The sequence below is a fragment of the Penicillium concentricum genome (assembly GCF_028827145.1).
Source record: "Penicillium concentricum strain IBT 3081 chromosome Unknown utg000002l_segment0_segment0, whole genome shotgun sequence".
NCBI classification, from domain to species: Eukaryota; Fungi; Ascomycota; class Eurotiomycetes; order Eurotiales; family Aspergillaceae; genus Penicillium; species Penicillium concentricum.
In genome coordinates, this window is record NW_026622755.1 from 6,752,825 (window position 1) to 6,773,044 (window position 20,220).

The following is a 20,220-nucleotide window of genomic DNA, read 5'->3' on the forward strand; positions in this document are numbered from 1 at the left end:
GTCTCAGTGTTGAAGAAATTTGCGGGACTTGCAGATGTATCCGGCATAATGGAGGTTAAACCAAACATCACGTTCCTCCTAAAAGAAGCTTTTACCGGCGATTTCTCATCCTACGAGCGAAGAGACCTGACAGAAGAGAAAAGGACATACTTTGTGGCGAACACAATGCCAAACGTCAAGTAGTGAGTGCTCATGGTGATAAGCCAACTCGGAAATAGTTTCCTTGTCCACGCGCGCAGGAGGAAAAATGTTTCAGGGTGCTCTCTTCCCAAAGCTATGCGAGCATACATGTTATGATGGTACATGGCAAATTTGAGCCAGATGAGACATTTATTCCGGCGCGGCCCAAAAGATTACGATATATTCCTATCGGAGAGAGGTGGACGAGAAGATGATACCTGGATGTGACAAGCTCCCAAAGCCGTCCTTTCTGGAGGGCAGGTGGATGCAAGCATACCACCTTACCTCCAACACTCGCTCAGCAGTCAACCTACCTGCGGAACGCCAGGTGCGATCTGTGGTAGCCCAAGTATCTGTGAGGGAATTCCTCTTGAGCAAGAATTACCCATTCACCAAGATTCGAGAAATACCTGGGTTTGCGGGCGACCTGCTTGTGGCGACACCACAGGTCCTCAGAGGCCTTAGGTATGACCAATCTGGCGAGTTCTACGTAAGGAACCTTGTCAACAATACACGAGTTTATCTGGAAACAGAATAAAATTTCTGTGTAGGTGCCCTCGTGCTGCTTTTTTCTTTCTTTTTGGCGGTTTCTTGCTCTGGGGTTATCAAGCTGAATATGGCGCGCATATGGAACGCCCGTACAAATGCTCCCAATAGACTGTCTTCGGTCTTTATATCGACATAGATCAATAAAATGGACTTTTTCGCTCCTTTCATTGGCCTAAAAGTAAAAACATATTCAATGATGTCCAGGCAAAAAGGCATGCTATGAATGTCAAAGATAGTTGTAAACCGATCATAAGCCGTCCCAAGCAATTAAACAACATGCGTGCCCATGAAACTATATTAGTGCTCTGCACTCAATGGTATTTCCATAGAAGAGGCCGCCGATAATGTGGCTAATTCAAATGGATGTGGTCGTTTCAAGCCTACCTATATCCCTGGCAGAGAGTATCCCGAGGAGTTACATCACAAAAATCAAGCTCGTGTATATTTTGACTGAATATGTGCTTGGGCATTCAATCAGATCGAAACTTTATTCTGTACTAATTGGGCAATCGATAGACGTGGTATTCAATCGATTTTCTAGCGTTGTAGTCTCGACATTTTCAAAAACTTGGATAATCTCACATTCCAACGAAATCCCATTCCACGTATCGCCCAGACACCGGTTTTGTTGATGCTAAGATACCGATATAACGAAGAATGCATTATCTCTCCTAGTACGGATTACTACGCAAATAGATTCACTATTGATAAATCGACCAAGAGCCTCCTGTTTTCATCTTCCCCTCCAGTTTTATACTCCAAGTCTTCTATCATTAGACAGCCCTATTACACTACTACCCATACACACATTCAACACATAAATCCAAAATGAAGCTCACTATCTTCTTCCCCCTGGCTGCTTTCCTGACATGGACTGTCGCTGATTGTCTGGATGAACCCAGTGCCTGCCTTGTATGCTGTCCCTATCTGGGTGTATTATTTTGACTCAGAAGACTAACCGCCTTGTCTTCTTTTGAACAGACTAAATGTATCAACGAAGCCGCTGGTGTGGCTGGCTGCAGTGCCACTGATTACGTGTGCACTTGCCCAAGCACAGCGTTCAAGGACACGCTCGGTGCCTGCATGAAGGCTTCATGTACCGCGGAAGACATAACAGGTATATTCCCCTCAATCAATTCCGCTTTTGGTGCTATTCAATTTCCAATCGGTCTCACGTGAGATTCGAATTATTTGAAGAATTTGGCTAATTTCTTTTTTTTTTTAGCTGCCGGAGAATTGCACAAGGAACGTTGTGGGTCGGCGCCTGAGTAAGGAGGCTATACATACTTTGATGTCCATAGGATCTTTTTTTCGAGAGAGTGGACATAGGGATTGAAAAAATGAATAGGGTTTGATCTAATAATTTCTGGTAGCAAAGATAGATCTAATATAGTCCAAGTATTGATGGTAAATTTAGTATGTGTGATGATATATATATTGAATATGGACCAAAGACTAACATAAATCTGTTTTTATTTGTTGCACTTGAATGATATCCACCTTCTTTAACAATTCACCTGCATGTAACTATTGGAATCTTGAGAGAAAAAGCAATGTAGTTGGATGAATGCGATGGATAGGTGATGCTGCAGCCTTGGTGACGTGACCCATATTCTAGCCCTATTTCATCTGTGCTTTGAGCATTGAACAAAGCCCACTATGGGGTTGGGTCTAGACTTTGCTAGTTTTGCTAGATCTTGTTGATATCCACCGAGTTACTGCACCTTGGCATGATCCACGAATTGTTGGAAAGTCTTTAGATATCACCTACTGAGAACAAAAATATTACATGGTTTACTGTACTGCCAGTAGATGGACAGTTCTACAAGTGCAAGATAGGCGAGCAAATGAAAAGACCCTGGAAAGAACTCCATCATTTGCTATTGCACGAGATTGATATCAAGGTTAATGGGACAAGGTAAAGACAATAAAAGAACATTCAAGTGTTTTTGTTCTGAACTTCATATTCTGATCAACCCATCAACATTTAAGCGATGTTCTCGTAGGCAACGGGGAAGCGCTTCATGTTCTCCTCGACGGTACCGTGACCACGGAGGAACTGAACGTAAGCACCATCCTGGCGGAGCTTGCCCTCCTGGCGGAGCTGGAGGTACTCCTCGCGGCGGACGGGGGTGAAACCCCAGTTCTTGGAGACAATGATCTTTTGGCGACCGGGGAACTTGTACTGAGAGCGGCGGAGGGCCTCAAGAGCGGTAGCACGGTGGGCGTCACGGGTGCGGACGGACAGAATGATCTGGCCAATGTTCACACGGGCGACGAGACCCTGGGGCTTACCGAAGGCACCACGCATACCGGTCTGCAGACGATCGGCACCAGCGCAAGACAACATCTTGTTGATACGGACGACGTGGAAGGGGTGCACACGGACGCGCAGGTGGAAACCTTCCTTACCGGCGATCTTGACAAGGTACCTATTGAAAGTTATATGAGATGGTGTTCATGGATATCAGGCGACAGATGTGGGAGCGGATAGAGTAACGTACTTGTTGGCGCAAATACGGGCGGCCTCGAGAGCCTCGGAGGAAAGCTGCTCGTACTCGTTGGAAACCAAGTGGATGCACATGGGGAAGTCATCCACATTGGCCTTCTTACGACCAAGATCGAAGATACGAATCTTAGGGTCGGGAACACCACGGTTGAACCGGGACTTGGGGTAAGGCTGGATGTTGAAGACTGATGTCAGCGAAAACCGCCCATCTCAAAAAAAAAAAAAAAAAAAAAAGATCCAAAATGCACAAGCCCAGTGCTACGAGAATCTCTCCTCATAGAAAAGGTGATATTCCGGTCGTGGCGAGGTGATCGCTGACGATGTATTGATGCACACTCCCCACCACCAAGATAACCCGCACAAATCTTCAAAACCTCGCGAAATCGGCACGCACCTTGTTCTTGCAGTAGCGGTAACATCTCGCGGGACGACGGGCCATTTTGAGTGCTGGAAGGGTGGTGATGGCACTTCCTGCGAACTGGGTATAGGTTGTCGGTGGTTGTCGAGGGTTCGGGGAGGAAGAGAGAAAAGAGGGTCGATTTCGCTGTGGTCACGGGTCTTGATTTCCAAGCAGCTCTGTGGCAAAAGGGTTTAACCCTATTAATGCCTGAGCGCTCAGGCCCCCAACCCAGATACCCTTTCACTTTCTGATTGGCCATCAACTTTCTCCACTAATCCAGTTTCGGCCCACTTCAATCATGCTGATCCCTCACTCTCTTTGACCTGTAACGATTCCAGTACATACATATTCTCCTGTGTTTCTCCTGTGTTTCAGTCGTTACTATTTTCTGTTCCCATATACCCCGAGTCGTGTCCTAGACTGCTTGAAAAATCAAAAATAGATCAACTCAACAAAAAGATACCTAAACGGCGAGTCATTCGCCACCCTGTATAGGATAGGAACAAGATGGAGAGTGGATTGCCCTAAAGGGAATATTAGTCAATTGTTGAGCGCAAGAGATTTGGAGGAGCTTGGCTGGCATCAGGCGTTGGGAGTCGCATTGGAATGGATTTTATCTCATAAACCAATGTGTTGGCAAGCGTTGTCCACATCAGCATTTGGCTTTGGTCCAAGAGTTACATGTGACAAACCAGGCATAAAGTTGAACAGTCTTAAACCGTTGAAACACAGTTTCCCCTAATATCACAAGGAAGTCTTGCAATTTTCTGGCAGTTGTACGTTCCGATACCATCAAGGTGGGTGGTTTCAATTTCAATGGCCCAGGGAAGAGCCGTCTTGAGAACACCATGATACATAACTTTCCTTAGAATCTTCCACAAGAGGATGACGAAAGAAACGACTGCAGATTTAGCGTACTTGTCTAGATAAGTGGACCAGAATTCCTATCAATGTTAGCACTCGCTGAAGGCTGAACCCCGGATATCCCGAACTCCGGGGTCTACTCCGAAACCTGGAATGTTGATCATCATCCAATTTCCATCGAGACCGATTCTATCCATTTTATCATCTCCATGATGGATGTTACCTGGACAGAAAGTATCTCTCAAATCCTGGGCTGGGCCTATTTCGTCCTGTGGTCGCTGTCCTTCTACCCGCAAGTCCTGCACAACCACCGTCGCCGCTCGACAGATGGCTTCTCCATTGACTTTGCTCTGCTCAATGTGCTTGGGCTGTCAGCATACACCGCTTTTAACGCCTGCTTCCTCTTTTCACCGGTAGTGCGTGCCCAGTATGCCCAGCGACATCCGCAGAGCCCTAACCCGACTGTCCAATGGAACGATTTCGTCTACGCCCTGCACGGAGCGCTGATCTGTTGCTGGATCTGCAGCCATTTCCTTTGCATGCGGTTTTGGAACTTTAATTCCAAGCAGCAGCGGGCGAGTACTTCGGCTCTCGTCGTCTGCTGTGGTTGCCTGGGCGTGGTCCCGCTGGCTGTTCTATGGGCTCTGGTGTCGGCGTCCTGGGAATGGATTGATGTGGTAAGAGGGCAACCCATAAAACCTAATAGTCAATATATGCTGACTGAAATATCTGCGTAAGGTCTATGTGGTCGGCATGATAAAGGTGTTCCTGACGGCCGTTAAATACACACCCCAGGCGGTGATGAATTATCGGCAGCAGTCAACGGCGGGATTCTCCATCGGGGCGATCCTGCTGGACCTGTCCGGTGCGATACTGTCCCTGATGCAGCTGGTTATGGACTCCTCCTCCCAGGGAGATTGGTCTGGCGCCATCGGCAACATGGCCAAACTCCTGCTGGGCAACATCACCGTTCTATTTGATCTCATCTTTATCTTCCAGCACTTTGTTCTGTATCGGGAGCGCTCGGCGGAGGATAAGCTAGGGTTATCGGAGAGCGATCCTCTCCTCAATAGCAGCAGGGATGAGACATAGACAGCTATATTCATATGATCGGAACATTTACATAGATTTGCAACATTGGTGAACTTGGAATGATACATAAAGAGTCTTTTGGGTCCGAGGCATCTAGTTCCTCTTATGGATGATATATAGCAAGGAAGAAGAAGAAACCTGTTAAGACTGGATTTATCAGATGCATTGATGCCTTGGTTGTTAACTTCCACTAGCTATTTGGGTAGCTTCTGTTTGTTTCATATATCCCTGCTATATCGCCTGGATGCTGACAGATCCTTTGGTGTAGCTACTCAGGAGAACTATCAGAGAGGTGTAGATCAATTTAAAGCAGGGTTCCCAGGAACCCTTACAGATCGTAGCGCAGTTACTGTCGGTACCTGTAAATGGACGCAGGACAAGATGACATCGAATAGACTAGGGTGAACGATCAGGTCGCTACACATTCAACCTTGGAACCTTGGAAGAGCTCGTTGTGTACAGCATCTTATTTGTCAAGATACGTAATAACTGTACGTAGTACAGAATACTGCGGTGGGATTTATAAGCGGTTTGATCACTCCAGGGGTTGGGAGGTCTGAGAGGGGCATGGGTCATGTCGTTCAGTTCCTTTGCATGAACTACTCCTTAATAAGTCCATAGATCTTAATGTAGAAAGAGTCAACCGGATTCTCCCTACTGGAAGCTCGATCCATCATTGCTATCCTTGTCCTCTCCTCATCGTCCACTTAAACGGCACCAGAGCATGACCAAGTCACCTGCATCCTATTGCTGGTGGCGCAGGCTGTACCCAACTTGATTTGTTATTCATTGCGATTATCAGCCCATGTCGTTGGGCTGTTGCACGATAACAAAGAAATTGACTCATGTGGTTGCCCGAGAGATGTCCTGGGGTCTTGGCGAGCATTACATGCATTACGGAACTCCGTACACTAGTTCAGACTATTTAGCAGCGACAATGACTAGCTTGGCATTGTCCGAGAGCACGATTTTCCTAGGCGTGGGACCCCTATTGTCGGACTTTATTTTTAAGGGGGTGAGCCTCTGTGTTCCATACTTGACTATCACCTGTTGGGCCGGCACGCCGTGTATAACAATCGAGAGGTAATGTCGGGGGGCCTTTGTGCATATAGGCCCAAGTTAGGCTCAAGTTGTGAAGTCCAATGAGTACTCCATAGTCCGTATAATATAAGTAATCGCCGTGGAGAGTGTGGAGAGGGAAATATAATATTCCGTAAACCTGAGGCATTCCCCTTTTCCGGCTAATATGCACTTGTATTGGTTCTTTCATAAAAGCTCATGCCATAGTCTTCAGGAGTTCAATTGAAAACCAATTTCCTCTTAATTCAGCAAATCCCCTTCTCTTTTCCTCTTTTAGAAAGTCCTCTCGTATCGCTCTAGCCCCCAAAGCCGTTGCGTATTTTTAGATACAGTAAGGGATCCGCATTCCCTAAACAACTTTGATTTGAAGGTCTGCAACCATCACTTTTCTCTCCTTTCTCATTCCAAACTTCCATCCGGTCATTGTTTCCGATGAATTCTCAATTTCAATCAACCATGTGGCACGCAATCAATCTGTGACAGCCTTTAACCGCATTCCTGGCCTTCAATCTTCTCCCATACAAGCGCTCTCCACAAGGTGTCCACTAAGTTTTGACCGCTCCTAATTTACACTTGCAACCCCGAAATCTTCTTTTCTCTCTCCCCAATTGAAGTATAATATTGGGTTATATACATTTTATTTTTCTTATACGTTCACCAGCGTCGGACTTGGGACCTTTCACCATGTCAGCAACGCCTCGAAAGCCTGGAACTCCCGGAAGTTCCAGCAAATCACCAACCGCAGATCCGCAGTCCAACAACGGGTCCACCACACGAGGACATGCACGCTCGCCCAGCGCAACCAACGGTCTCAACCGTTCCCCCTCAAGAGGTACAACTCCCGTCTCCGCGCGCGCAGCTGCAAGAAAACCAGGCCGTTCCAATCTCAGCATGTCAAACGTTCCACGAGTTTCCAACGACCCGGCCGAAGAAGAGGCGCGGGCTCAGAATGCCGCCCTCATCGAAGAACTGCGGGAACAGCTTCAAAAGGCCGAAAGTGCCTCCGAACAATACCAAAAACAGCTCGGCGTTCTGCAAATGCGCCTCGATGAAGCGATCAGTGAACAGACCAAGTTGGAGGACCAGGCTCATGAGCGAGACAGTCGGATCGAGGCCCTCAACAGTGACATTCGGGACCAGGGTCGTCAGATCCGGGACCTGGAACAAAACCACGAGGCGGAGCGGAACGCTATGCTCCAAGAGAAAGAACAGCAAACTAGTCGGGAGGAAGAAATGCAGGCGACCATTCAACGTTTGAAGGACTCGATGGCACAGAAGGACATGCGCATGAACGCAGAAGGAGATCGCCAAGTTTCTCGATCTTGTAAGACCCCCATGCTCTTGCAAACCCCGATGATTTGATTCAGTGACTGACCTCCAATATAGCGAGCTTCCGCAATAGGTCTTCCCCGGACTTGGATGGTCAATTTGCGCCCTCCTCGCACCTCGAGCGCAGCCCGTCCCGCAACAACTCCACACTTCTCCTGCAGAAAGACAAACTCATCGAGTCATTACGCCTCGAACTGGCCGAATCACAGATCAAACTCGTCGAGATGGAGAACGCCGGTGGCGGCCGCCAGCGAGAAATAGAGAAAGAGTTGCTCGACGCCCGCGTGGCGAACGCTCGCTTGATGGAAGATAATGAAAGCTATCAACTTCTTCTCAGCGAGAAGACTCTTACCGGAGACTTTGCCAAGGGCGAGTTCATGCGAGATGCCAACACCGCAAAGGAGCCGGCAGGTGGAATGGGATCCTTAGCAGATGAGCTTGAATCCGTGGATGAGGCGCCTGAAACCGATGGCGCCCAGCAACCGGATGGAGAGGTGAAGGCCCTCAAAGATCAGAACAAAGCCCTCACACTCTATATCGAGCGCATTATCAGCAGACTGCTTATGCATGACGGATTTGAGCATATTCTAGACCGGAACGAGGATGATGAAACCTCTACCACGAAGACCGGGGGCAGTGAAAAGGACCTCCCCCAACTCCCCCGGAGAAAGATGACGGCTCTTCCCAAAGTCTCCTACAACGAGCTAAGTCGGCTGTCGGTGGTCCAACCTCCCGCCCTTCCACCCAGCCTCGGTCTCGTCCAACCAGCATGATGCCTCCACCGCACCCCTCGCAGATCAACCCCAATGAGAACCCCAACACTGCGCCAAGCATTCCCTTCCGTACGCAGTCTGTGAGAGCCAGCCACCGCCGCACCCGCTCGGAACAAGTCGACCCAAATGCCGCGAGTGTCGTTGGCCATATGTACCGTGGCGGACGCAACTCGGGCGGACCTATCAGCCCGACAGGAATGGGCCCTGGATCCCGCCAGAGCATGTTCTCCGGAGCAGCAAGTTATATATCCAGCATGAGCCGCGCACCCTCCATGTCCAGCCAGCCGGATCGGGGCGGTCGCAGCAGCTCTCCTAGTATCACAAGTGATACTCACGGAGATACAGCCTCCACCGGGGCTACCTCCAGCCCTCCTCGATCCAGTGGCGGCATGAACAACTACACTGGAGCGGTGATGCAGCAGGACAAGTTGCGCCCTCTACGCCTTGTCAGCGAAACCGCTAGAATCAAAGAGGAGGAGGAAGCGGCACGCAAGAAGGCAAACCGCGCGAGCTGGATTCCGTGGTTGAATCGCGCCAACACCGATGAACCGGCGCCGCAGTAGGCCTTGTTCTCCGGGCAGTATGATTTGATGTGATCTTAAACTGGTCTTGGACCATATTTTTAACATACCCATACCCCCCTATGATGCACATAATGCGATCTCATGTCCTGAAATCCTCGTCTGTATTTCAAGAACCCCTATTTCTCATGTTTCCTTTGACGCGATCTGATCATGATGTTTCCCCATGCGATGTGGTTTTGAAAGGAGTCTGGAACATCATGTTATTTGTTCATCTTGATATATATTATTCCCCATGTCTCCTTCACGATGATGTCTTTTCACTCATTTTATGTCATATCCCCAATCTCAACTTGTATATCTTATTCTGGTATTGTAGTACTGAAATTGAGGACAAGGGCCAACGAATGGCTATATCAACTTGCCACCATGACACTGATAATACAGCAGATGACTAGATCATAATTAATCCGAATCAGACTGAGCACTAGTACCAATTTAGAGAGGAATAAGTATGAATTTATTCCCAAGCACCTTCAAAAGTACGTTGTTCCCAATTCACCCGTATAGAGTATGGAGCTTAAGACGGAATAACATTAGTGCGTCTCCGCCTCCGGCCAGATTGGCGGTTGGGAGCATCAACAATCACAAAGTATTACCCCAATTGCTTTCCAACACAGCAATAATCACCATGCCCGGCTCTCTCTCCCTCTTCTCCGTCAATGCGGTCCTCGTCATGTCCGCTGACGATGGCTCCCGCATCTTCGCAAAGTACTTCTCGGCACCACACCCCCCGCCGGCGCTGCACCGAACTCGACTGACTACCCCGGTGCCAACCCCTACCCCACCGTGAAGGAGCAGCGTGCTTTCGAGAAGGGCCTCCTTGAAAAGACCAACAAGTCCGCAAGCGATGTGATCCTTTACGATAACCGCATTGTGGTCTTCAAGATGGAGAGCGACGTCATGCTTTACGTTGTTGGAAGCGCCGACGAGAACGAGGTGTTGCTGTACAATGTTGTGCTATCACTACGGGATGCTCTGGGAATCTTATTCAAGTATGTTATGTTTTGCATCCTAATAGTAATTTGGCCGGCGCTAACATGATCGTTCATCAGGGGTGCAACCGACAAGCGCACTATCGTCGAGAACTACGACCTCGTCGCTCTGACCATTGACGAGACTATTGATGACGGAATCATCCTCGAGACTGACCCAGTTATGATTGCTTCGCGTGTCAGCCGCGCGCCCGCTGCAGATGCACCCAACATGAAGAATATCGATCTCACGGAACAGGGCCTAATGAACGCCTGGGAGTTCGGCAAGCGGCGTCTTGCAGAGGGATTGCGACAGATGTAAATGGGACACCGATTTTTGTGTTGTGTTTGAGGGTTACGATATGTTTTCGCCCTCGTTGGAGCATTTCTTGACTGTTGTTTTTTTCTTCCTGGCTGGTCCTGGCGCGTTATGGCTTTCCTTTTTTTTTGTCTTCTGCTTGACTTGGTTGTCTCCAGGCATCGATGACATAGACCTGTTTCTTTTCATTCTAGCATCTTACAAAAGGTCTTGGCTACATCATTGTGTTATGTTCGATATTGACAATGTTGGGCTGGGACACCGCATAATTCATGATCCTATGTTCCGAGAGACTAATATGTGCAATGAAAAATCAATAGCGTCGTGAGAATTTCGTGTTTATTGCGCTTGGAGTCTATATATGGGACTGGCGTGCCTCCTTTTCTCTATACAAAATTTGACCAAAGCTTAGACAGCTCTGCGCCATATTATCTTATCACACAACTTTCACTAGTTGTTCATTTTCTTGATACCAATTCAATCAACCAAGTGGACTAACAACTCCGTCATTGGCAGAGTCAACATCGAACTCTCCTGTCGAATAACTGAAAAGCCGAGGATCTAGCTTTGAAATAGTTTCCTCATCAAGTTTTTCCAAAGCAAGATCACCGGGAGTTCGACCCTCATCATCACAAGCATGGGGGTCCGCATTTCCATGATCAAGGAGTGCCTTGATAGTAGAAGAGTGACCATTCATACAAGCCAGATGCAAAGCAGTGAGTCCCATTATATCAGGGGTCTCAGGATTGGTGTTGACGACTGTAAGGAGAAAGATCACGGTCGACGTGTGTCCATTCATCGCAGCTCGATGCAAACGGGTCCAACGAAGGGAATCCCTCGAGTTGACATCGAGGTTGTCGGAATCAAGTGATCGTTGTTCTATCGACTCACGCTCGTTTTGAGCGGATAGACGTAGTCTCTGGGGGTGGGTCCCTTCGAACATCAGCATATCATTCATCCTTGCGCGCTCTAAGAGGACTTGAATCATTGCGCCGTGCCCTTCGCCCGCGGCATTATGCAGCGCATCCAGTGCACTATCTCGTTCCTTTGCTGTCATGGTTCCGGAATCAAGCAAAATCTTGATCAAGGATGCGTATTGTTTCTTTTTCGAGGACCACGACAATAATTTGAGGATATCTTCGTCATTGATGTTGAGGCTTAAGGATAATCTTCGATCCAAGAGTCTGAGTAGTAACGTGTGCATGACTTCGGGGAGGTCAAAGGCATGGACAGCATGATACAGCCAGAAAGATTTTGCATATTTTTGGAAGTAGAACTGCTCCTCTGTAGGAAGATTCTGGAGTTTCGTCTCTGCGATGACTTTTCCAATATCAACCCCGGCCTTTTTCCGATATTTGAGGAGTTTGATTGCCATGTTCCGGACACCATTTGATGATTTGAGTGTTGAGAAGATCACCTCAGAGGGCACCGACCCAGTTCGCAGCTGAGGGATTACGGTTTTTGAAACCTGCGTTTCAAACACGCTGTAATTGAGGTAGGTGAGAATAATGCTTGCCATCATTTGATGAGCTTCATCAACATTGACTAGGGTTTCGGTCGAATCTTTGAATTCACCAAGGAGGAACTGTTTCACACTGTGGTGAACGAGATGTATAGTAAGCTCCTCCTCATCAATAGTAACAAGACTGCCACAAGAAGCCAACGTGTTGTGCATATTGTTGAGAAGTCTATCCGAATTCCAGTTCAAATCACCCGGCACAACACATAGCGCCTCGCGTAGTTGCTGGAGAGTGAGTGGACTTTGGGCCACAGTCAAAATGGCCAATATATCTTTTTGGCGCGTGTTTTGCGATTTTGACCGTAAAGTGCGAGAAAATGTCTCTGAGAGATCTTTCGGTAGGCCTGCAAGAGCCTCGCGGATCTCTTCGTCACTTTCCATGGCACATAGAGATTCGAGTTGGAGAGCTACCCAAAGGAACATCCCTTGTGATCCTTTCAAGAGGGCATCTTGTATTTCTAAGATCAGAAGAGGACTCCCGATCGTGAGTTTTCCAGATTCGATTCGACTTTCCAATTCTGTTTCTATGAAATCCTCGATGTCGGGTGTGTTGTCCGGAATTTGTGTAACAACCGGGGCAGCAAGTTGCGTGAAGTTAGCTTTTAGGGGGTTCTCGTTTGGACCTTCACGAAGAGAAATGCAAAGTAGCATAATAAAAGTTTCACTCTGAAGATCTGATAGCTGCTGTATCACGATGTCTCTTTGATGCCCGTCGAGCTCGTCCAGCCCATCGACAACAAGGAAAAACCTTGTTGTTTTCCGAAGAGGAGCAAGGCAGCATGAAAGAAGTCCCATTAGTCTGTCCATCGGTTCACACTGATGTGTCCTGTCCAAATACTCCGCGGCAGCCGTGAAGTCTGATATATGGTATAGCAACTGTCGAGCCAAGGAGCCAATCACTCCCCGCGCTTTGAGACTCTCAGAGACGTCATGTCGGCAAAAGAAATATGCCACATGGGTCTTTTCATTTTGGATGTGGAGATCGTCCACTATATTGGCGAGTAGCACAGATTTCCCCGAACCTAACTTCCCAGTATAAACGAGGGTGGAAGAAAGTGGCATACTTTTCCACTCTTGATATTTGGGGCTCTCCCGAAACAGATTGGTGTTACCCGATTTTCGAGCCAGCTTCCACGACACTGTGCAATCGTATTGGGAACAAAAATCAAGTACCCGCTGCTTCGTTTGAATCGCTTGTTGATATGCACTTGATTTCTGGAATATCGATGAGACTGTTCTGAATCGGGAATTGTTTTCGGCTTCGTCCTCAATTCCCTTGGCCATCAAGAAGCCGACTTCGGCTTTGATTGTCTTCCCCCAGGACTCCAGCTCTGATTGATATGTCTTCAGATCCGAGTCTGCAAATGCGGAGGCCAATTTCCCGAAAATTGACTTTCTTGTAAAAGTAGTCATTTCGTGGCAAAGGCGTACGATCAAAATAAAATATTCACTTAGACAAGATTGTAAATCTTTTGACCGAGGGTAAAGCAAAGCCATCTTTTCGTAGCGGGGGGCAAGACGGCCAGCGGTCATGAATATGTGCGATAATTGCTCAAGATAGGAGGAAAAGTCGAGGACAAATAAAAGCGACATGCGCACTATTGACCAGACACCACATGCGAGCAGATTCTGAGATCCACCGACTATGATATCGCCTAAAGCAGCAAATTGCTGAGTAGCTTGTAGGATGTTCGTAAGTCGTGGTCCCAAGCACCGGCGTCTCTTTTCCGAGACACGATCAATCTCCGCGGTGAGTTGCATGACATCTTGGATACCAGGTGGAGACTCAATTGATTTGGCTCTGTAGGCACGAAAACTTGCTTTTTGGTCATTGGATAGTTCGGCCTCGAACTGTGAAATAGCCTGGGCGAGGCGAACATCTGGCTTCAAGCGCGGGGCGGAGCTCAACGATTGCGACATGCCTAATGTGCTCCCCGACTTGTTTTATATACTGTTAACTCATGGAAAGTACCAAGGTGGAAGACTGTGATTGTGATTTGGTCCGGCGTTGACATTGAAACTGGCGAGACATTCCCAAGCCATTCAGGGCGGGGGAACTAGTAAATACGCTAACGCAGCGCACAGCCATTGGTGACTTTGATCCTATTGGCTATCTCCGTGAGGTGCTATTGAAAGACATTTAGAAAGACGTAGCGGAGTGTTATTTATATCGTCTCTAGTATCATCGTAAACCAAACTGATCAAATTATCCAAGTTCAATATGGTCTAATGTAGAGGCTGTATATAGTCTACTAGTACCATCTCAACAATCTTGCGCCAGCTGGTCAATTGGTCCACCACCGGTTACCTCCAGTGCTACCTGTATTAAATACATGTGCATATCTTCCGCGAAGGGCTTAATGCAACAGCCCTTGTCGCGCGGTGATATATTCCATTTGGGGGACATACATATCGCAGGATTTGACCACAGGAGAGTATTGGAGAGTCCAAACTCCTTGAATCTCAAGGTGACGATGTCCTAGAAAACAAGCGAGGTATTAGGACTCGGTCACAACCTAATTGGGGCTCGACGGGAACCCACCTAAGGAACACGAGTATCAGCCAGATGGTGCGGGTGTTGGTGGTTACGGACTATGTTGTCGAAGCTGGCAACGAGGTCGCGCACCATCACCCAGACGATTGCCGACCAAGCCTGAACCCAATCTTTCTCAGAAAAATAGTTTCGTCATAAGTTGATAAGAAGCCGTGCGTGATATCCAGTTGCTGCATATATCGTGCAACTTGCCCTATAATATCGTATATTTATTAGTACACGAACATATTGTCGGTAGAGTGTATCCTACTAAGCGTACAACAAGACTTTTTCTCTAGCCTGGTCTCAAAATCCCGTATTCCTTCGCTTAACATATCTATGTGGTCATCGGGCCATAGCGTTTTGGTATCCCCAATGACTCTGATAGCAGATCTATCATCGATGATCACTAGATCTGGAGCCTTTCTGTACCCAGTTGTTGCAGGCACACCGGCATTGAAGGTTGCCATGCGGAGTCGACAATTCTGCACTTGAAGAGATGCAGTGACTGGCCGGCCAAGGCCTTCATCCAAAGGATTATGTCTCGTCTCCTAATACCAATTATTCCTCAGAGATAGAGTTTTCCGGTCCTTGCCCAACAATAGTCACATCGAGGGTATCACTGATGCAAGGCGGGTTTCACGAGAAGAAGACGACAATAATCTCCTGTCCGAGGTTGGGGGATGGCATCAATCTGCCGACGAAATCGATCCTCATGAATATATTGCGCTACCAGTGGTATGGTTCACAATGATCTGAGATAATCAAAATGACAGCTTGGCTGAAGCAATCATTCAAAGTTTCCACTCCGAGTTATCACCGTTGTAATCTTTTTTCCAGTTGTAATTTCTGAGGGGTCCTGGCAAGATCAAAATCTCGCTACCACTCTTCACTGAAAGTGCCTTTGGGCTTGAAAGGCTTTACGCCCTGAAAGCCAACAAAGTAACTGTAGCGATACTTTAGTTAAACCCCCGGGATTATAAGAATAATAAGTGACTTAAAGAGCACCAGCTTTCTGATCCCAGACCAAATTGGAAGGTCTAGCCCTAGGAGGGAAGTATCCCATTTCCATCGCCTTACTAATTAATAATGTAATCATTAGCATTTCAAGATTGCCATAAGTTGAATTATGGTTTCTTCACGGAAACTCTCGAAGGAAGGCATCGCGGACAAGCCTTCGTTCCTTGCGCGTCATATCCCAGTACACCGAAGCAGTTCTCAAAGCTCCTAGACATTTTCCAGGCACCTTCTACCATACAATCCATGTGATATGCCCTTTGGGAACTGGCCCTTCGCTACTCTGAGACCCTTGCTTGTATGATAATAGTCGAGGCGTATTTTGCGAGTGCTTTGGAAGTGAGAAATTGGTATGCTTTCAGCTCTGGGGGTGTGAATTCGGTTGCTTCTCGGGTGCGGGTAGCTTTGTGGCATTCTCAGAACTGGTATTTGGAACTTCGACGTAAATGCGCATAAAGCCCTCCAGATAGTCAGCATTGCAGCATTCAAACTGAATACATGCTTAAGAGTCAAGATGTATCTCGTCAGACTGGTAGCTACACATGTTGACCAGTTTACCGATCTCCCAGGTCGAGAGAGTGGGCTTATCGAGGATGACCTTGTCGCCTTGATCTAGTCTACTAGGGAACCAGGATTGTGAGAGGGCCATGCTTGATTCGATGAGAGCGCGAAATGAAAAAAGCTTGGCAAGATGAAGAGAAGAGTCAAAACGGTGAAACTCGGTGAGAGGAAGAGTTGAAGGCGAAAACAAACTTTGGTTGTCATGTGCCCTATGAATTACAATTTACTGATGCGTAGACCGAAAGAACCATAATTGTAAACATTTCAAAGGTGATTATTTTAGACATCAGCACATCCAACCACCGTCCACATTATACACAGCTCCAGTCACAAAGCTCGCTTCGTCACTGAGAAGGAATGCGATCACAGTTGCAATTTCCACCGGCTGTGCCTGCCGTTTCTGTGCTGTCTTTTGCAAGCCACGCTTCACATCTTCAGGGTCTTCACTAGCAGACAAGGGTGTATTGACAGAGCCTAAGCGGTTGGTTACCTGATATCCAGCCATATCACAGAACACAGACTTACCTGGCGAAACACAATTGACTCGAATATACTGATTCTCCTTCGCTGCCGTCTGCGTCAACCCAATAACAGCTGCTTTACTGGCGCAGTAGGCCGAGACACCGGGGGCACCCATTTGACCGAACACACTGGCAGCAGAGACCTATCACGAAAGGGTTCAGCATTATATTTTTCAGGTTCGACACTGGGACAGGACTCACGATGCTACCACCGGCTTTCATTGCGTTCAACTGAGCCCGCAGGCAGAAGAAGATTCCCCGTGTATTCACAGAGAATGTGAAATCCCAATTATCATCGGTCTCTTCTGTGATCGGAGTAGCAGGAGTAATCACTCCGGCCATATTTACAGCGCCGTCCAGCTTGCCTAATTTCTCGACAGTCGACTCAATCCATCCATCCACTGATTTGCTGCTGCGCACGTCGACAACTGTGGACATATGCTTATCGCTATTTGGGAGGGACTTGATAGCCTCGTCCAGGGCCTTTTCGTTTATATCGGCGAGCGAAATTATGGCGCCTCGACTTGCAAGAAGCTTGGCCGTGGCCAGCCCCATTCCGGAGGCTGCGCCGGTGATAGCGACCTGGGAGAGACATTGTTAGATAAATATTGCCATTCATAGATCACTGATCCATACCACTTTATTTTCGAACGATGCCATTGCTTTACTCTAGACGTATCTTCAATGGTGGTTTTAGGGGAATAAAAATATCGTCAAGGAAAGCTTGGGAACTACACATCAGATAGATAGTATTTATAAGAGAAAGTGGATTTAAATCTATACTAAATGAATGTTCTACACGTACAACATTGATCCGACCTAATAGGAAGGTCATTGCGCGCCAAAATAGGCAAGTTTCCGCTATCGGCGATCCACATCCCCCACAGACTTATTATACAACACTTTCCTTGTTCAACACCAAAATATGGATTCAATTCAAGAAGGTGTACACGATGTACACGAAATACATGATTCAATTACTCATACACGTTCATTCACAGGATGCTCCACAGTGAGTTCGATGGTCTTGAGTCATATGCATTTCTAATGGAATAGTGTCGAACTCGACATGTCAAATGCGACGAAAGACGTCCAGAATGTTCAATGTGTCAATATTTTGACCTGACTTGCGGAGGATACAAGAATGATATCTTCTTTGACTTTGAGACCTCACGCAATGATGGGATCCGGTTTCGTCGACCTTTATTCTCAGTGAAAGAAAGAGAGCGGATGAGTGAATGGCTTCTCTCGAGTGCTCCTCCAAAAACAACTCTCCGGATCCTGTCCCGCATCGACGAAGAATGCGAAAGAGCAAATATTTCGGATGAAATTGAGATCCACCGAGGTCCCTTCGGGGTGTTTAGATTGAACCAAGATCGAGACACATTGCTTCACGAACCAGCTGTGAACGATCATGAACAGACACAGTCCAGTTCTCCGGAAGATGTGGTTCCACAGAGTAACCTTTATTCCGCATCCTCCGATATGCTTCTGTCCCCATGGTCTCAAGCTTTGATGCATTTGAGTTTTGATCAATCAGAGAATGTTCCCAGTCCGCCTTCCCCGGGATTTTTGGACGCCATGATAGATCAAGATTGCGAGGAAAACAATTCAGCACCCCATGGATATTTACACACCGCATGTTTTCCAGACCAATCTTATAATCATCCCGTGTCACCCGCTTCTTTCACTTCCTCAATAAGTACCACGAAAGCCGTGCCCCAAGATGCAGTGTTCCTTCTCAAGCACTACGTCTCGGCTGTAATCAGTCTGATGACCCCACTCCGACACTCCAAAACTCCCTGGCATGTTCTATTCATACCTCATACCAAGAGCTGCCTCGCCGGCTTGGCTCTAGGCGATGAGTTGAGTGATGCCAGCTTGTGTGCATTCTACGGAACATTAGCCATAAGTGCATTCAGCCTTGGTGGAGTCTCTCGATCCCAAACATGGAGTGAGAAAGCCATCATTTATAAGGACAAAGCCCAGCAACATGCAAAAATGATGCTCATGACCGCCTACCATGTCCCGAAAGTAGCCAAATACAAATCAATCTTGATGGCACTGCTCACCATGGTCCAAGTATCAATGTTCTCGGGGAACCGAAGGCAATCGGAATATTATTTTCTGGAAGCAGAAAAATTCATCCGGTTAAGAGGACTTCCCCGCAAAAAGTCTCGAAAAGTACGACTACTACATCACTGCTATGTATTTGAGCGTATCTTCCACGAGAGTGTCTTCATTTGTGGAGCGAACTCAAGACAGCGTCATCGCGTTCACACAGCCATTGAAACGAGCGGGCTAGGAATGTATAGCCTGGACAGCCTATCATTTCGCCTCTCAGGCTGGGAGAATTTAGATCAAGAAATGATGAGAGTACGTGGACAGGAGGAAGGCGAAAATGATCTACACCTTGAAAGACCTGGCTTCTGGTCTAACTCTCTGTACCCGGAGATATTTGGTATCCCTGAGCCGTGGGTTATCCTTCTATCCCAGGTTATTCGACTCGGGAAAGAAAAAGATGCGACAGAAGGAAATGATGCATCGGACTGTCTCAGCTTGAAGGAGTTCATTGGCCGAGCGAAGACTCTCGAGGACTACATCAACAATCTGCGACGACCCAGCTTGGAGAATATCCATTCTCATCTTGATCATGAGATCATAGAAAATATGCTCAATGCCATGCAGAATGCACTGGGGATATACTTCTACCGTCGAATCCACGACGTGAATGCTTCCTTGCTACAGCAAAAGGTCGTGGGCGTGTTGGATAATCTACTGCGCTGCGAGGACACCGACTCCACTGTGGTTCACGGTTCAGCCGGATTTATCTGGCCTGCGTTTATTGCGGCTTGTGAAGCCGAGGATCCATTGGTTCAGGTATCATTCTCCGACTGGTTTGTGAATTCGGCACGCCGCAGTGGCTTGTCTTGCTTTACTGAGACATTGGCCAATATTCAGAGAATTTGGCAGGAGAAGACTTGTGCTAATGGGAGGAGTGTCACTTGGTTGGATTTAATGAAGAACACCATGCCCTTGCAGCAGCTATTTTGATTTGTGATAGGATGCTCTGGGCAAGAAATGAGTCTATAAACTTGTTTATTGATGATCACCTACAATTATTTTAAACTTGAACACATCTATTACTGTATATTGAGCGGGATAGCGAGCATTTTATTTTATCAATTCATCTCTTTTATCTATTCTAATTCCAAATGTGATGTTGGTACTTCCGTGCACTCCTACGAAATGCCATCTCAACCCCAGAGTGACAATCAGCTGGAACCCCGCATGCAACATACATATGTATGTATTAGCAGGAATTCCGTGTCAGTGCACAGAATCCATAAAGATAGGAAAGACAATGTGCGTTGTCATATGTGGGTTGGCTATCACCAGACGCGAGTTAGGCAAGTGTC

At 47.3% G+C, this 20,220-nt stretch overlaps 10 protein-coding genes across 10 annotated transcripts; 5 read left to right on the top strand and 5 right to left on the bottom strand.

The window, feature by feature from the left end:
* Positions 1 to 1,557: 1,557 nt before the first annotated feature.
* N7517_006276 (uncharacterized protein) lies at positions 1,558 to 2,001 on the top strand (the record flags this gene model as incomplete). The annotated part of the gene is made up of 3 exons (XM_056724006.1): positions 1,558 to 1,641; positions 1,711 to 1,846; positions 1,955 to 2,001. 3 exons carry the CDS (start codon positions 1,558 to 1,560, stop codon positions 1,999 to 2,001), a joined length of 267 nt encoding a protein of 88 aa, XP_056580256.1.
* A 715-nt stretch (positions 2,002 to 2,716) lies between these two features.
* Positions 2,717 to 3,772, bottom strand: N7517_006277 (60S ribosomal protein uL16; the record flags this gene model as incomplete). The annotated part of the gene is made up of 3 exons (XM_056724007.1): positions 3,633 to 3,772; positions 3,234 to 3,409; positions 2,717 to 3,161 (listed from the first exon to the last, which is right to left on the bottom strand). The coding sequence occupies exons 1-3, from the start codon at positions 3,675 to 3,677 to the stop codon at positions 2,717 to 2,719; spliced, it is 666 nt and encodes a 221-aa protein (XP_056580257.1). The 5' UTR covers positions 3,678 to 3,772.
* A 939-nt stretch (positions 3,773 to 4,711) lies between these two features.
* N7517_006278 (putative L-cystine transporter) lies at positions 4,712 to 5,594 on the top strand (the record flags this gene model as incomplete). The annotated part of the gene is made up of 2 exons (XM_056724008.1): positions 4,712 to 5,179; positions 5,241 to 5,594. 2 exons carry the CDS (start codon positions 4,712 to 4,714, stop codon positions 5,592 to 5,594), a joined length of 822 nt encoding a protein of 273 aa, XP_056580258.1.
* Positions 5,595 to 7,358: 1,764 nt separating this feature from the next.
* Positions 7,359 to 9,339, top strand: N7517_006279 (uncharacterized protein; the record flags this gene model as incomplete). The annotated part of the gene is made up of 3 exons (XM_056724009.1): positions 7,359 to 7,998; positions 8,061 to 8,718; positions 8,772 to 9,339. The coding sequence occupies 3 exons, from the start codon at positions 7,359 to 7,361 to the stop codon at positions 9,337 to 9,339; spliced, it is 1,866 nt and encodes a 621-aa protein (XP_056580259.1).
* Positions 9,340 to 9,811: 472 nt separating this feature from the next.
* N7517_006280 (coatomer subunit zeta) lies at positions 9,812 to 10,653 on the top strand (the record flags this gene model as incomplete). The annotated part of the gene is made up of 3 exons (XM_056724010.1): positions 9,812 to 9,839; positions 10,070 to 10,352; positions 10,413 to 10,653. 3 exons carry the CDS (start codon positions 9,812 to 9,814, stop codon positions 10,651 to 10,653), a joined length of 552 nt encoding a protein of 183 aa, XP_056580260.1.
* A 478-nt stretch (positions 10,654 to 11,131) lies between these two features.
* On the bottom strand, positions 11,132 to 14,089 carry N7517_006281 (uncharacterized protein; the record flags this gene model as incomplete). Its single annotated transcript, XM_056724011.1, has 1 exon — positions 11,132 to 14,089. One exon carries the CDS (start codon positions 14,087 to 14,089, stop codon positions 11,132 to 11,134), a length of 2,958 nt encoding a protein of 985 aa, XP_056580261.1.
* Positions 14,090 to 14,432: 343 nt separating this feature from the next.
* Positions 14,433 to 15,172, bottom strand: N7517_006282 (uncharacterized protein; the record flags this gene model as incomplete). The annotated part of the gene is made up of 3 exons (XM_056724012.1): positions 14,433 to 14,631; positions 14,829 to 14,916; positions 14,983 to 15,172. 3 exons carry the CDS (start codon positions 15,170 to 15,172, stop codon positions 14,433 to 14,435), a joined length of 477 nt encoding a protein of 158 aa, XP_056580262.1.
* A 324-nt stretch (positions 15,173 to 15,496) lies between these two features.
* Positions 15,497 to 16,368, bottom strand: N7517_006283 (uncharacterized protein; the record flags this gene model as incomplete). The annotated part of the gene is given in 5 exon segments (XM_056724013.1): positions 15,497 to 15,604; positions 15,672 to 15,777; positions 15,845 to 15,929; positions 15,956 to 16,248; positions 16,262 to 16,368. The coding sequence occupies 5 exon segments, from the start codon at positions 16,366 to 16,368 to the stop codon at positions 15,497 to 15,499; spliced, it is 699 nt and encodes a 232-aa protein (XP_056580263.1).
* Positions 16,369 to 16,566: 198 nt separating this feature from the next.
* N7517_006284 (SDR family NAD(P)-dependent oxidoreductase) lies at positions 16,567 to 17,461 on the bottom strand (the record flags this gene model as incomplete). Its single annotated transcript, XM_056724014.1, has 4 exons — positions 16,567 to 16,754; positions 16,806 to 16,944; positions 17,003 to 17,383; positions 17,438 to 17,461. 4 exons carry the CDS (start codon positions 17,459 to 17,461, stop codon positions 16,567 to 16,569), a joined length of 732 nt encoding a protein of 243 aa, XP_056580264.1.
* A 444-nt stretch (positions 17,462 to 17,905) lies between these two features.
* Positions 17,906 to 19,855, top strand: N7517_006285 (fungal specific transcription factor domain-containing protein; the record flags this gene model as incomplete). The annotated part of the gene is made up of 1 exon (XM_056724015.1): positions 17,906 to 19,855. One exon carries the CDS (start codon positions 17,906 to 17,908, stop codon positions 19,853 to 19,855), a length of 1,950 nt encoding a protein of 649 aa, XP_056580265.1.
* Positions 19,856 to 20,220: the final 365 nt, after the last annotated feature.